Source organism: Haliotis rubra, unplaced genomic scaffold (assembly GCF_003918875.1).
Source record: "Haliotis rubra isolate DU_JTF1 unplaced genomic scaffold, ASM391887v1 Scf37, whole genome shotgun sequence".
In the NCBI taxonomy this organism is placed as follows: Eukaryota; Metazoa; Mollusca; class Gastropoda; order Lepetellida; family Haliotidae; genus Haliotis; species Haliotis rubra.
In genome coordinates, this window is record NW_025767046.1 from 2,566,358 (window position 1) to 2,581,115 (window position 14,758).

At 39.4% G+C, this 14,758-nt stretch overlaps 2 protein-coding genes across 2 annotated transcripts; both read right to left on the reverse strand.

Moving 5' to 3' along the window:
• Positions 1-851: 851 nt before the first annotated feature.
• On the reverse strand, positions 852-4,029 carry LOC124285809 (collagen alpha-1(I) chain-like). Its single transcript, XM_046722076.1, has 5 exons — positions 3,243-4,029; positions 2,793-2,872; positions 2,038-2,180; positions 1,333-1,489; positions 852-959 (listed from the first exon to the last, which is right to left on the reverse strand). The coding sequence occupies exons 1-5, from the start codon at positions 4,027-4,029 to the stop codon at positions 852-854; spliced, it is 1,275 nt and encodes a 424-aa protein (XP_046578032.1).
• A 3,776-nt stretch (positions 4,030-7,805) lies between these two features.
• On the reverse strand, positions 7,806-11,873 carry LOC124285810 (glycine-rich cell wall structural protein-like). Its single transcript, XM_046722077.1, has 5 exons — positions 11,108-11,873; positions 10,164-10,237; positions 9,450-9,586; positions 8,554-8,707; positions 7,806-7,913 (listed from the first exon to the last, which is right to left on the reverse strand). Exons 1-5 carry the CDS (start codon positions 11,871-11,873, stop codon positions 7,806-7,808), a joined length of 1,239 nt encoding a protein of 412 aa, XP_046578033.1.
• Between the last annotated feature and the right edge of the window lie 2,885 nt (positions 11,874-14,758).

Sequence of the window (14,758 nt, forward strand, 5' to 3'; positions counted from 1 at the left end):
CTTTTAATAGAACTCAAACACATTCGTATTCGTTGCTTTCATTTATTTGTTTACATGGCAATGTACAAAGCAAGTTTCCACCTGTGTATGGCGGTGAATATATACACATTGGATAACGGACGATCCTGGAATACATGGTTCGATCAGAACAAACATATCATCAGATAGTATTTTTATAGTACAACAGCTATGATGAAAGTCTACAAAATGGTATTTACATCACCACTGAACGAAATTGAGTGAGTGAGCTGGGCTTCACACAATGTACCATGTGGGAACGTTTTAACAACTCGGCTACCCAACCGCCCCCATGGAACAAGAACGGTATGTGTTAACTACAATGAAACCTGGTTTGTACGGACCTCGTTAATCCGTAAACCTCGAGAATTACTACTGCAGCTCAAACAATTGTACAAAGGGTCATTTCGTGTGGAGTTGGTTCATGGAACATTCGTTGGGTTCACAGAAACCAACGCTTCAATTTGATGTTCTGACACGACGATCGACAAGAAGATGCTTGGATACTTGTTTTTTTTGGTTTGACTGCATTAAACAGTTGATGGATGGTTCATATGATCCTATCATGTTGTTCGAGGAACATAATGTGATCAGTGAAGAAGAGACTCCGATCCGAGTCTATTGTCTGTTGAAATATATCCAGTCAGTAAGTGAGTATGGATTCATGCCGCTTGTAGCAATATTCCAGCAATATCACGGCGGGGGACACCAGAAATGGGCTTCCCTCATTGTACTCATGTATGGAATCGAACCGGGGTTTTCGGCATGACAAGCGAACGTTTAACCAATTGGCTACCCCACCTCCCCGGAATACATCCTGATGCCCCGGGGGACTAATTCAGGATGGCGTCTTGATTGTCATAACCCAGTTTGCAGCAATACACATAGTTGCCGATACACCTGGCCCTTCCGCTGGAATCCGAGGTGGTTCGGCTACATAGCTGAAATACAGACAATCCCTGTCACAGTAAACTGGTAACGATATTAATTATGTGTTTTCCATACATTGCGTTAGCTTCTGCTATGTTAGACTGCCGCCATGTTTAGTCGCGAGTGGGATAATAATGTCATTTAGCAGAACTGTATCTTCTATAATTATTGAGATCCAAAATTTGTGAAAGTAAAAAGTTAAGTACTCCGTGACTGATTCAAACAATTAATGATGTATTTGTTACCGTGTTTCTGACAAAGTAATGAAACGTCGAGCCAATGTTTACAGACTTTTGAGAGACTATATCACATAAAAATACAAAACTGAAGGAATATAGGATATAGGATACATGCCAAGATGTGCCAATACCTCTCTTGACTTACCACTATTCCTCTCCCTGAGTATTGCTGTAGACTCGTCAACGGCAGGTTAGTTGTCGGGATGGTAATGGAGGATGTCCCACCAAGTCTCACCCGTATTGAAGACAAGACGCCCAAGCTGAACACCCTGACACCGCCCCACGCACTGTTTGTAGTTGTTCTGCAAAGAAGATCTAAACTAGATAATGCCCACGTCATGATTCACACAAGTTCAGGATCCACATGCACAAAGCAATCTTAGCTCCACGATGATCGTAAACCTACGTCAGTGAGTGAGTGCGTTTAGTTTTACAATGTCTAAAGCCCATTTCTAGTGTTACCCAGCTGTGATATTGCTGGCTTATTCCTAAAACCGGCTTAAAACAATACTCACTCACTATCGTGTACATGTATTCCATACGAGAGTACCCACTGTAGATCTGAGAAAGTATTATTTTACTTTCAGCAATAATCCAGCAAGATCGCAGTGGCGACACCAGACACTGAAATGATTCCAACAATTTGTTCCACCGCCTCTCCATTAATGTTACACAACGCACTGAAAACTTAGTGTTGGAGAGTTTTTTCTTGTTCGTATGTTTCTTTCTTATATTTTAAAAATACAAAGATCCTGAAGAAACAAGCATTCCTTTTAAAATGTGGACATTTTGGTTTTAATTCCATCACATTCGTTTTACTATTTGAATGTTCTAACAATAGTATACTGACCGTGAGAGAATCTCGCCCATTGTAACAGAAGAACACCCTCTTTCCACCCGGGCACGTCGTGTCAGCAGCACCGTGAACGTTCCAGACAGGGTCGCTGACGTCACGTTGACGATACCTTGTACTGGGTTAAACGTCTGGAATCTCTGTGGACAAATAGTCATAGCTGACCATAACATTTTGGTTCAAACTTTACCACAGATGAATACATGTGTGGTGATATATCATGGTTATATTTTGTAAGGGAGTGTGTTAGCCATATTGAGCACTATTTCAACCATATCCAGACAGGGAACATAGAAATTGGTTTCAAAATCTATCCACAGGACTGTATGACAGGAGTGATTGGAACTTCCAGTGACCAAAATTATGTTTGATGAAATACCCCGTTCTGCATTGTCCGCTATATAGCTGGAAGATTGCTGAGTGCGGCGTTAAACAGCAAACCAACCACACTGTATTATACCGTAGATTCCTGTTTTTTTATTCAGACTTGCCTTGCCTCTCTAAGTATTTATGACGTGTGCTGCCTGTGGGGTAACATGCGCTCTGCCTTTTGCGAACATCTAACGTCATAACTGCTTGATCGTGATTCGTAAATAAATTCCAGCATTATGATCGTGATCATACTTTTGAAATGTCTCATAATTGATCAAAATCATTTTGTCGTGTTCACACATTCTAAGCCGGCCTTCGCCAACACAAGCAAACGTATAACCACTCATCTACCCCACTAACCAGTTGAAACTACACTTTACCTGGCTTGTGTTATCTGTCCATGATAACGTCACGGCCAATGAGCCTGTGTTGTCTGTGGCACTGCATGTGAGAGTCTCTCCTGCAATAAAATTATATACAATAGTAACAACATAATATGTTGATACATACGCCATAAGTAATGCTTTTGATATTTGATTTAAGTTTGCATAAATGAATGCATGTATGTTATGATGAAGCTAAGGTTAACAAAAAGTGAGAGTGGTTTGACGCAGCTTTCAAAATATTGCAACAATTTCAAACTTGGGATTCCATAAATGGTCTTCACATATTGTGAGAAATTGCACACATGTCTTTGGCTTAATGTGTGAACTCTTTAACAATCAGAAATTCTTAAATACAACAACTTACAGGTGAGCGAGATGGTTTTATACAATCATACATTTGTGAGTACATTTTTAGATGGTACATTCAATTGTTATACAACCTACCTTCTGAAATGTCAATGTCATTTCTATCAGAAGCAGACAAACTGCTTCCAATGCTGGATGTTCCTGTTGTGCCGAGAGACACCATGCCTGGTTGCCAACCAATACCTTGGAAAAGCCTTGTTCCGAATCCATTTTGGCCAGAATTTGGCATGAAAGGCATGTTTTGAAGCGGTAACATACTTCCTAGTTGTGGTACAAATGGATTATTAGATCGAGAGTTCAGATTCATTTGAAACGGATTTTGTTGGAAATTTGACTGAAAGGAATTCATCTGGGAATTCTGTGAGTTGGCCAGGAATGGGGATGCTGTTGCAAATGGACCTCCTAGGTTTGAAGACGGGCCCCAAGCATTCGGGTTGTTAGACATTGGCCCATTAGGGCCAAAAGAACTGGGGCCAAAAGGCCGACCATTTGGCGCATTTCGACCATTCATTCCAAATGGTCCACTTGGTGCATTTCGACCATTCATTCCAAATGGTCCACTTGGTGCATTTCGACCATTCATTCCAAAAGGTCCCGAGTTGATCCAGTTGTTCCCAGGGTTAGATCTGAAGTTATTGTCACCAAATGGACCTGAGCTTCCAAAGGGACCTGCTCCAATACCACCTCCACCGAACACACTTGGTCCAAAGTTATCACCTCCAAACACGCTTTGTCCTCCGGGGCTTCCACCAAATCTTCCTTGACTTCCAATTGGACTGTTCCATTGTCCTTGAGGCTGTCCTCTCCAGACTTGACACTGGACACAGTACAGATACACCGCTAAGAACAATGCTACTGTACCCATCTTCTTGTTTTACCGTTATTCAGGTGTTTAATCGTACAGCTCTCGATTAAAGGTCACATTGTGTCATGACGTTTTTTTCAATAAAAACGTAAAATAACAAAAACAAACACCTCAGCGGTGATATACCTTAATGTAGCTGATGTCCAACGGTGGATGTTCTAGTCGTGTAAGTATTCCCAAACATCCATCCATAACTATTTACAATGACTCAAGACAAATTTGATGGATTCACTTGTCAATAGCTGTGTTGATCGACACCTGACTCGCTCAAGGTCAGGCACTGTTGGTATGTCGCCTGTCAGTTTCACTTCCTATTTATTGAGAAACACTGATGTTGAAATAAACACGTAGTAACCGCTGTATCACATATAGGACGTTGCTATAATATTTCAGTACATAGCATATGGCGTGGGGTCAAGTCGTCAGAGGTTGTGAAATACATATACTCATTGAAATGAATAAGGGAACACTTAGAAGTATAGGTGTTCCTTTATTTTTCCAGATGTTCACCCACAGTGCAATACAAAGCATACGAAGAAGCCCGGAAAAGAGTATAGGAACACTTGTACTTTCATGTGTTCCCTTATTCGTTTCCATGAATATATTAAAGTCTTGTATTCTTCAGACGTTCCAGGGTCTTATACTCAGGTTGAATTAGGAGCCACTGATCAGTAAGGACAACGCTGGATGAAGTTCGATATATCACTCACACACGTTAAATACATCACTCTTAATACGTTTGGTAAATTGCTGTATGATATGTAGTATACCCATGTATGACATTCAGTAGATTATAGCAGGGATTTCAGTACATATTTGGATGATGTTCAGTTACTGTATAATGCTGCATTAAATTTGAGTACATCACTAGATGATATCCAGGAAATTGCTGTATGTATTTGAGAACATCACTAGATGATATCCAGTACTTTGCTGCATGGATTTCACTAGATGATATCACATTAGATGATATCAGCACATCACTAGATGATTGCTGCATGGATTTTTCAGTACATACATGCTGGATGATATCCAGTACATTGCTGCATGGATTTCAGTATATCACTAGATGATATACATCAGTAGATGATATCCTGTACTTTGCTGCATGGATTTCAGTACATCACTAGATGATATCCAGTACATTGCTGCATGGATTTCAGTACATCACTAGATGATATCAGTACATTGCTGCATGGATTTCAGTACATCACTAGATGATATCCAGTACATTGCTGCATGGATTTCATTACATCACTAGATGATATCCAGTACATTGCTGCATAGATTTCCGTTCCTGAGTGGGTGGCGTTCAGTAACCACCGATGACATGAAATGCTTAGTATTTCGATGTTCAGTACGACGCCGTATGACATTTAGTTCATTACGGTGTGACATTCAGTACATCACTATAAGTCATCTTTGCAGATGTATCATTGTATTCCATCGTTGACATATTTACGCTACTTATATCACTTACGCCTGTAAAACCTGCAATAATCCAGACTATTCCAAGCAGCCACACACTGGTATACAGAATGGCATTAATCTTGAACTCGACACTTAACCAAGTTTGATCTCACATGTAGATGTAGATGTAAATGTTTTGCCATCTTCCCAAGGACTGCAAAATTAAGTACGATTCAATTTCGGATATCGGAGATCAATATCTGGATAGAGAAAGGATCATCAAACAAACTACAAATCCACCATGAAAAATATAATTCATGTCATGTCGTGTCGAATCATATCACAATCACGTTTTTGCTTAAATTGGGTTCACGTCATCATTTGAAGTAAGTGACAATTAATTATAAAAAAGACGTCCTTACATCCTCGTTATCAGCTGATGCGTACAAGATCTGTCTGCAAACACATATTGTAATCCACACAAGCTAGTGTGGTTCGTCTAGTTATGCAGCAAAACAAGCCAATTAACTGTTAAAATAATTTATTTGAAATGACAAATAACTTTACACATATGCAATATGTAATGACAGCGAAATTGAAACATTTACTTTTAGACCATAGGAAGTGATAATATATGTATAAATATGCATGCCCATCGTCTAAAGTAAATTATTCTGCGATATTATATAACTGGTACAACTGCTGTAAAGTATACTCTGTATATACAATTCAACGTTTGATAAGGATAAAAGGGTATGTAGTTCTGTGAAATGTACACTTGACAATTTTTAGAACAATTTCGGCACTGGAGGAAAATATAAAATGATGCCTATCAAAAGTGGAGTATTATATAAAATAATCAATGCAAGAAAATATGCACATAATTCTACTACATAATGCAAACAGGCTTTATCATTCACAAGTTCCAAAACACAAATTTACAAATGCCCTGTATGTCATGGTTGCAGGTGTTAGACTTCCCAAATGTTCAAGACGAATATTTTGTTGGTTATCATGATAATTCAAACAATATCTTAAAGAAAAAAGGGCATGGGTTTTGATCCATATTTAGCTGCAGATGGAAGGTGTGCTATAGCACAATCTAATAATTTAACCGCATGGTGAATGGTATTTTCCGTTGACTGACTGACTGAGTTTGGTTTTACGCCGCTTTTAGCAATATTCCAGCAACATCACGGCGGGGGACACCAGAAATGGGCTTCACACAATGTACCCATGTGGGGATTCGAACCCGGGTCTTCGGCGTGACGAGCCAACGCTTTAACCACTAGGCTACCCCACCGCCCCTTTCCGTTTATGAAGTAAACTGAACCTGTATGATTTCATTCGGATGTATTCGACTTATTCTGCTACCTACACTTCGGGGAGCAGTGACTGATATTAAATATCAGAATCAGAATTATATAAATTCCCTGTTAACTGTTCCGCACGTATACTACTCCATTTCTACAGAGTTTACAATTATCTTTCTAGGATTCACAAAGGAGATGCTCATAACGTCAAGTGTATATTTAAGAGACAGTTTATTCAGTATTTTAGGCCCAACGACCCATAGTACAGTTACATATTTTCAAAGTTTACATACTTATCACGTTTTACATCTAAAAATACAAATTAATACATTTTTTAGAAAACGAGCAACAGAGGTAATAACATCTTCATTCCTAGAATTTAAAAGATTTATCATCAAATGTTGATCTTTGTACCCTGCACATAAGTTTGGAAAATGTTTATTTCGCAGGTGTCGATAGTGCTTACACACAAATAACACATGATATTCATCTTCGACCTGGTTGCTATTACATTTGACACATTTAATTTCACTTGGATTTAAATTTTTACCTTTCCGCTCAGAGTTTACATTGAAATCATGCAATGAGATTCTGAGTTTACAAAAAGCTCTTCTCAAACATTTGTCATGTAATACAGTTAAATATATTTCTGGCTCTAATAACGATTTTACAAGAGCATAATGAGAAAGATATTTGGATGAGTGTACATAAGAGTGCCAATATTTAATGTATATTTAAACAGAATAAGGATACCTTATCATACCTAACAGAAAGTGGTATACCATTATTGTAATATGGCAGTGGTTTCCAGAGTCAGGCTATTATGTGTTGAACATATACAGTTAAATATACATATAATATTCCTAACGTACAAGTTAGGTATACAAATTGAGACAAAAGCAAGCGGAACCAAACTGAAAAATCATATTTAGGTTTATTTCGCAGATGTGATGTGATAGTCACGTGAACGAATCTTCTTCCAATACGGATTCCGGTCAGTGTAATGGTCCGAGGTGGAACGATCCGAGTGAATATCATTTGAGAAGAGAAAGTTTAAGGAGTAACCGCCTCCTGGTTGTCGAAACCCAGCTTACAACAGGCAGCGATAGGATCGGAACAAACTTGCCTGCCATCAACACCTGTTGTCAAAGTTGAACAAATCTGAAAAGAAAGAAATTAACTGTTATACCGCTTTTCTCATTATTCAACTAATATCATGGCAGAGTACCCAACGAAAGCTTTTCACACATTTTAGGGATCGACTTGGAAATTATGAATGGCCAAATTATTAGCCAGAATGTTTAACAGTGTGTATTCGCCTTCATTATATCAACTGGTGACACGTCACTATATGGCTAAAATTCTGTCGATGTCGTTTGACACTAATGAGTAAAACGGGATTTGTTGCCACATATTTGAACATCATTATACATTACACCCATGTTGGGAAACGAACCCGTGTCTTGCATGAGACGGATCGACGCTTTAACCACTAAGCTACCCAACTATCTTTAGGAATCGATAAACAATGGTACTACAACTACAAAACTGATACTTAAAGTTAAATTGAAAGGTTCATACTCCCCCAAGGAGCTGAGATTGCCAATGGCCGGAGTAATAATAATGTTTTTCGACAGTTACGAACATTAAACTCGACACATTCAATTTGACTGCTCAAGTATGAAGGACATCGCGGAATTGAGACAACATCAAGCACTAATCATACGTAAAGACGATCACATAAAATTCAACATATAATATTAAAATGTAATGTTTGTGGTAAAGCGAAGGTGACACTCACCGCCAGGCCACGTCCACCGTAGAGCTCAAGGTTGTTTAATGGTAGGTTGGCAAGGTTGACGTTGTTCTGCTGGTTGGCCGAGAGGGTGACGGTAGCAAGGACGCCGGGGTTCTGGGAACCCATGCCCATTGACCACAAGTTCCATCTTTGGTTCCTGGAACATGTCATAAAATGGATTATATTAGGATAATATTTTAGAGTGAGTTGCTAACTGTATATTTCGATAAGCACATGCAACATGAGGATGGTGCTTTGTCGCGATGAAGTTTAATCAGTGAAATATTGGCGGTAACTCTACCGTTTAAGACGAAAACCGTATATCCACTATGGATTATCATAAATATCACTATCAATTATCTCATAATACGGATAACTCGATGTAAGTATGATGAAGACTGCAAATTTATCCGATATATGGTCTCGCCCGACTTCGTGTAACCCAACGTTAAATCTTAGCACTACCACATTTAAAGGCTGCGGTAGTTTTGCCCGAATCAAGAAGTAAATTTCTGTACATGAAAATACGTAAAAGCGACAAAACCATATCAAACAGATGTCTCTTCTACGAGAAGAGTTCCTTGTACATTTGCTGCTATATCACTGGCATGTTTTTTTTAATCAAGTGATGGTCTAACTTAATTCAAAATCGGTGCAATTCGTCACAAACACATGCAAGGACAGGTCAATTGCTCACACGAAAAAAAGCCATACATCAAGTATCATTAACGTCATTAATGCGTCAACTTTGGAGATGTCATTCACATCTAGAATGAAATGATTTCAAAACGATTTACATGAATGTTGCATCCCCGATAAAACAATTATAAGCACACTGGCTCATTTTGAAATGATTTGTGTTTTCAAGCTTGTAGTGTTTCTGAAACTGCAACTCGTACCCGGCAATGACTGGACCAAGACCATCAGAGGTGCAGCCAGCCTCTGTGCGGGACCTCTCTGTCACGACGACGTTGTATGTTCCAGTTGCTGTCGTTGACCTGAGATTCAAGGACCCTGACACACCCCTTCTCACCATCTGGAGCAGATGAAGAGGACCTTAAAGACCTTAGCATCATTGTGGAGCATCACTAAAAACTTTAAACGCTATAAATGTTAGGAGAATATGGAAAAAGTCAAAGATGGACATAAATTCATTTTTCTCTAATAAGACTGTATGCAGTTCCCGGGTTCAGGATCCCGACATACAAAGCGTTCGCAATGTTACGACCTGTCGTAACTCTATAGTTTATCATAGTTAACGATTGGCGTAACGCTATGAACGCTTTGTGGAACAGGATCCAGGCGTATATTGACTTGAAGGCGAGTGGGAAATAAGGTTCATGGTCTTACCAATTATAGCAAATATATTAGTATTTACAGAACGCACGTTCTTAAGGCTATCAAACTGCAGAAAATAATTTGAAAACCTAGGAGAGACACGATTGCAATTCAAGTTACTTATATTTCTAAATAAATTGTAAATATTGCTAATATAGACGATAAATAGCGGCTCAGTTGTTGAGAATCGCAAAATATATTTATGTTTCAAATTTATGTCACAGCATAAATTTCACCAAAGTGAGACGTTAAAAATGTCAATTCTTGGCACTGACCCCCCACGCTGATCTCCTCAGCGTGACTGATCCAGTGAAGCCGGTAGCGGTGAAGGCACAGGTCATTGTAGTATCTGCAAAAATCAACAACTTCTCAAAGACTGATGTCATGATAACAATTTATTTATAATTATGGAATAAATCTTAGATTTGTATACAAACCCCTTTATTCATCTCATTTCAAATATAAAAGTTATGGGTTTTTTCAAACACTTCATATCACGGCTGGAGTGAGTGAGTGAGTGAGTGAGCCTAGTTTTGTGCCGCTTTTAGCAATATTCCAGCAATATCACGTCGGGAACACCAGAAATGGGCTTCACACATTGTACCCATGTGGGGAATCGAGCCCGGGTCTTCGGCGTGACGAGCGAACGCTTTAACCACTGGGCTACTCCACCGCCCCAAAGGTGAAAGCTATAATCAGTTGCTTTCTAGACCTCATGACATGTTTATAATGATTGTCAATAACTGATTGACAGATGTATTTGATATGGCAATATTCATGGTATGATAAAACTTATGACTAGTCATAGAAAAACGTTGAGTGAGCATTTCATCTGATAGTTTCGGACTTATTACCGCTTGTGCAAACATGTGACAATTGAAAGGATTTTTAACATAATGCAATTCAGACTTAATAATAATATCGCAATATATGCAATATCGTTAATTTTGATATAAAAGTATGCTTATGTACAGGATTATCTGCATATTTATTATCATCTTATATAATTACTATCTCTATGGTTCTACGTTTGTGGCCCATTTCTGGTGTCCCCCGTCGTCATATTGCTGGAATATTGCTAAAGGCGGCGTTAAACTAAACTCACTCACTCACTCAATCCATGTTTGTATATTGTTCCCTATTTATGACTATTGGGTTTAAGTCCTGTTACTCTGAAATCTGTAATCAGGTCTGTATTGAATATCAAGGAAGTACTCACTCTGGATTCCTTGCAGTGGGTTGAATCCCCATCCCAAACCAGCAGCGCCGCCCGTGAGCCCAGTTAATGGCAGACGAGCCCCGAAACCTGTGCTTGGGAAAGGGATTCTACCGGCACCAAATCCTGCTGCACCAAATCCAGCTGTACCAGAGCTTCCCGTGGAACTTGAACTGGACACAGGTGACCATCCTGAGGAAGATGAACTGGCCTGGCTGGATCCCCACCCGCTTTGACTAGATCCCCATCCGCTTTGACTAGATCCCCATCCGCCTTGACTAGATCCCCATCCGGTTTGGCTAGATCCGAGTCCGCTTGTACTGGAGCTCCACGAACTTGAAGGACCGTTTGAAAGTCCAGATGCCAATCCAACACCTGCACTTTGGAATCCCGAGTCCATGCCAAATGGAGAAGCAGCGCCCATGCCACCCATTGCACCTCCTCCCAAGCCACCCATTGCACCCCCTCCAAAGCCACCCATTGCACCCCCTCCAAAGCCACCCATTGCACCCCCTCCAAAGCCACCCATTGTTGCACCTCCTAAGCCACTCATTGGTCTACCTCCCATGCCAGCCATTGCACTTCCACCGATGCCACCCATTGCACCACCTCCTAATCCACCCATTGCACCTCCGGTCATACCACCTATAGCACCACCTCCTAATCCACCCATTGCACCTCCGTTCATACCACCCATTGCGCCTCCGTTCATACCAGCCATAGCACCACCTCCTAATCCACCCATAGCACCACCTCCTAATCCACCCATAGCACCTCCGTTCTAATCCACCCATTGCACCTCCGTTCATACCACCCATTGCACCCCCTCTCATAGCATTCATGTCAAATACCTGACCGAAGGCCATCTTGGCCATTAAAGCTACCGCTGTTGCAATAGAGAAAGACATGCTTGTCGAGATCAAAATCAAGTACTCTCAAGTTAACGGCAAGTTTATGCTATATACCCAAACTTTAACGATTACGTAGCGGCAAAATCACTCGTAACGTTAATCCCTCGTGCGTCATTTTCGCAACCTTCCTTTATTACACAACCTGGGCATTGGTCACTTCCTCATTCGACATGCCCACCAGCGTGGACCTGTAGTGGGTAATGGTCACTTGGTCTGACACATCGTGCTCGTTTTGTTTTTGTACATATAACGTTTTACTGTTAGGCAGTAAGTGTGTAATATTGTGTTTCTTATGCCCACACATTGTTTTACTGTTAAGTGCTGGTAAGCAAATGTTAAGTTTTATGTCTCACATCACGCCTCATAGAATGATCTCATTGATTTCGATCTTGTTATTTATTGAATAAAATCATTAGATTTAGAATATAACATTATCAAGTAATCAGCCTATGAATAAATATAATATCTAACTTAAAGTTTGTTTTCGTTCTCTCAGTATGCGAAAATCAGTAGTTCGAAGACAAACATAATCTGGAATTCCATACTGCCATAATGCCACAAAAGTCGTTTCTTTACTGGGTATCATGAAACTTGAAGACATAATTATTTCTAATTTTCTGGCCTTAATATATTGAGGCCATTTTTTCTAAATTAATTAAAGTTGTTAGACAAAACACAAGAGAGACACTAATTTAAAAATATATGCTCCATAGCCTCAGGCAGGAATACAGCGAAAGACCTTGATTGCACGTCGTTACGCAACTGTACAGATGATACAAGCAGAGAAAATTGTACTTATCCTTTGGCCATTAGCCAACAGCAATAAACCAATCACGATTAGCCAGTACAAGCAGTTAGGCCATTCATGCATTACCTTTCTTATCCCATGTATCAAGAGTTATCTGAAGAAATGATTAGACTATTTACATAAGGACAGTTCTAGAGTAGTTGATGTATGGCAATTGTGACTGATTGTATCGTTACATGCATTGTAGAAGACGTGTGTTTCGACACAAACACTTAATGCTATATACTTGATGTTACTGTATTGGCGCACATTATATTACGTAAGTCGACTGACCTTAAATGACTTCGATCCGGACCAAACGTTATAGCATAGATATGTCACATAAAAATACAACCTTTGTGTGTGAACCGTGAAGATCCGGGTTATTCAACCATCTGAAAACACACCAGCTGAAAATACCCGTGAACCGTGAAGATTCGGGTTAGAATTAGTCTTCAGCAACGTATGCCTGCCGTATGTGACCGCTAACGGGATCGGGTGGTCAGACTCACTGACTTGGTTGTCACTTGTAGCTCATGGGTTTCATGGTAAACACTCTGCCTCAATTCGAACTTACTCCCCATCAAACTGACAATCTTATAACTGTTCATACTGTTCAAAGCGACAACAAATCCAAGCCAGTCTACACAATCACGTATTTGTACTCACACAGTTTAAGCGTGTAAATCAAATTGATGTCAACAGATAACACAACGTGGATTATATTCATAATTTACAATGTGGCACTACACGACGAATCCAGGCTCCATTCGACACAGGGGTTCAACGTGGAAATACCATCATTGATATTCTGGAAAATGACTGTATAGTTATCATGTGTTCAGTTCACAGTACTATTTATTAATAAAACTAACTTCATAATGTGGCTATTGCCATTATAGCTCAGACTAAAGTGCACGTTATCTTCATCTTATGATTATGAGTGAGTGAGTGAGTATATTTTCTACGCCGCTTTTGGCAATATTCCAGCAATATAACGGCGGGGGACACCAGAAATTGGCTTCACACATTGTAACTATGTGGGGAATCGAACCCGGGTCTTCAGCGTGACGAGTCGACGCTTTAACTATTAGGCTACCCCACCGCCCCTCTTAAGAGATTATGCAGTCATGTTTTGTCACCTCAGTATACAATATTAAAAAAATCCAAATGACAGATTGAAGTATTTTGCCTCATCATTTGAGGATCTTTGTAAAATAGTGATGTTCAATGTTTTGTCACCTTTTATATTATTGCTATGAAACATTAATTTTGTTAGATGCCTATCACATAATGTCGCGTTTGATATAATTTTGCTGCTTTCCGCATGCTACGTTATCAAATGCTTTGAATGTCCTGGAGTAAATGTCAAGCGTGAAAGGAAACAAAAATGATGTGCGATACTTTTTTTAAATTGTACCTGAATCTAAACATATCTATAAATCAACTGACCAAATAAAAAGTGTTGAGTTTTTTGCACCTTATATATTTTTACTATGACATGGTTTTTATGCCTATCACATTATGTAGCGTTTGACATAATTTTACTGCTTTTAAATGCTTCGGTACCGAATACTTTGCGTTTGGGCGGAGATGTCAAGGGGGAAGGGTAACAAAATCAAAATTAAATATAAATTATTTACAATATTTTTGTTAGGTAAGGAAATAACGTACACGTTAATGAAGTGAATGATATTGTGGAATACATGTCTGAAATAAACATTGTTTAGGTTAGGAACGATTAGGAACGTGTCAAGAACGTAACATTATGAAACACCGTGCCGTAACACAGCCAGTCCTTAATTACATCAGGTGCGTAGGGATATGACTTCCGATATGCACTCTTTTATTTCTACAACATAATTAATTACCCACTTATCATACCTGTAGTGGTATATAAACCCAATCAGATAGATACCAGCATTAACTCAGGTTCTTCTCGAGTACAGTTCTACC

Coding starts and splice junctions, on each gene's coding strand:
- LOC124285809 (XM_046722076.1), bottom strand. CDS start 4,029: ATGGGTACAGTAGCATTGTTCTTAGCGGTGTATCTGTACTGTGTCCAG. Junction 2,873..3,242: donor TGACATTGACATTTCAGAAG/GTAGGTTGTATA, acceptor ATTTTATTGCAG/GAGAGACTCTCACATGCAGT. Junction 960..1,332: donor ACTCAGGGAGAGGAATAGTG/GTAAGTCAAGAG, acceptor TCTGTATTTCAG/CTATGTAGCCGAACCACCTC.
- LOC124285810 (XM_046722077.1), bottom strand. CDS start 11,873: ATGGGTGGATTAGGAGGTGGTGCTATGGGTGGATTAGGAGGTGGTGCT. Junction 10,238..11,107: donor CCCACTGCAAGGAATCCAGA/GTGAGTACTTCC, acceptor TGATTTTTGCAG/ATACTACAATGACCTGTGCC. Junction 7,914..8,553: donor ACGGTGGACGTGGCCTGGCG/GTGAGTGTCACC, acceptor CTTTCTTTTCAG/ATTTGTTCAACTTTGACAAC.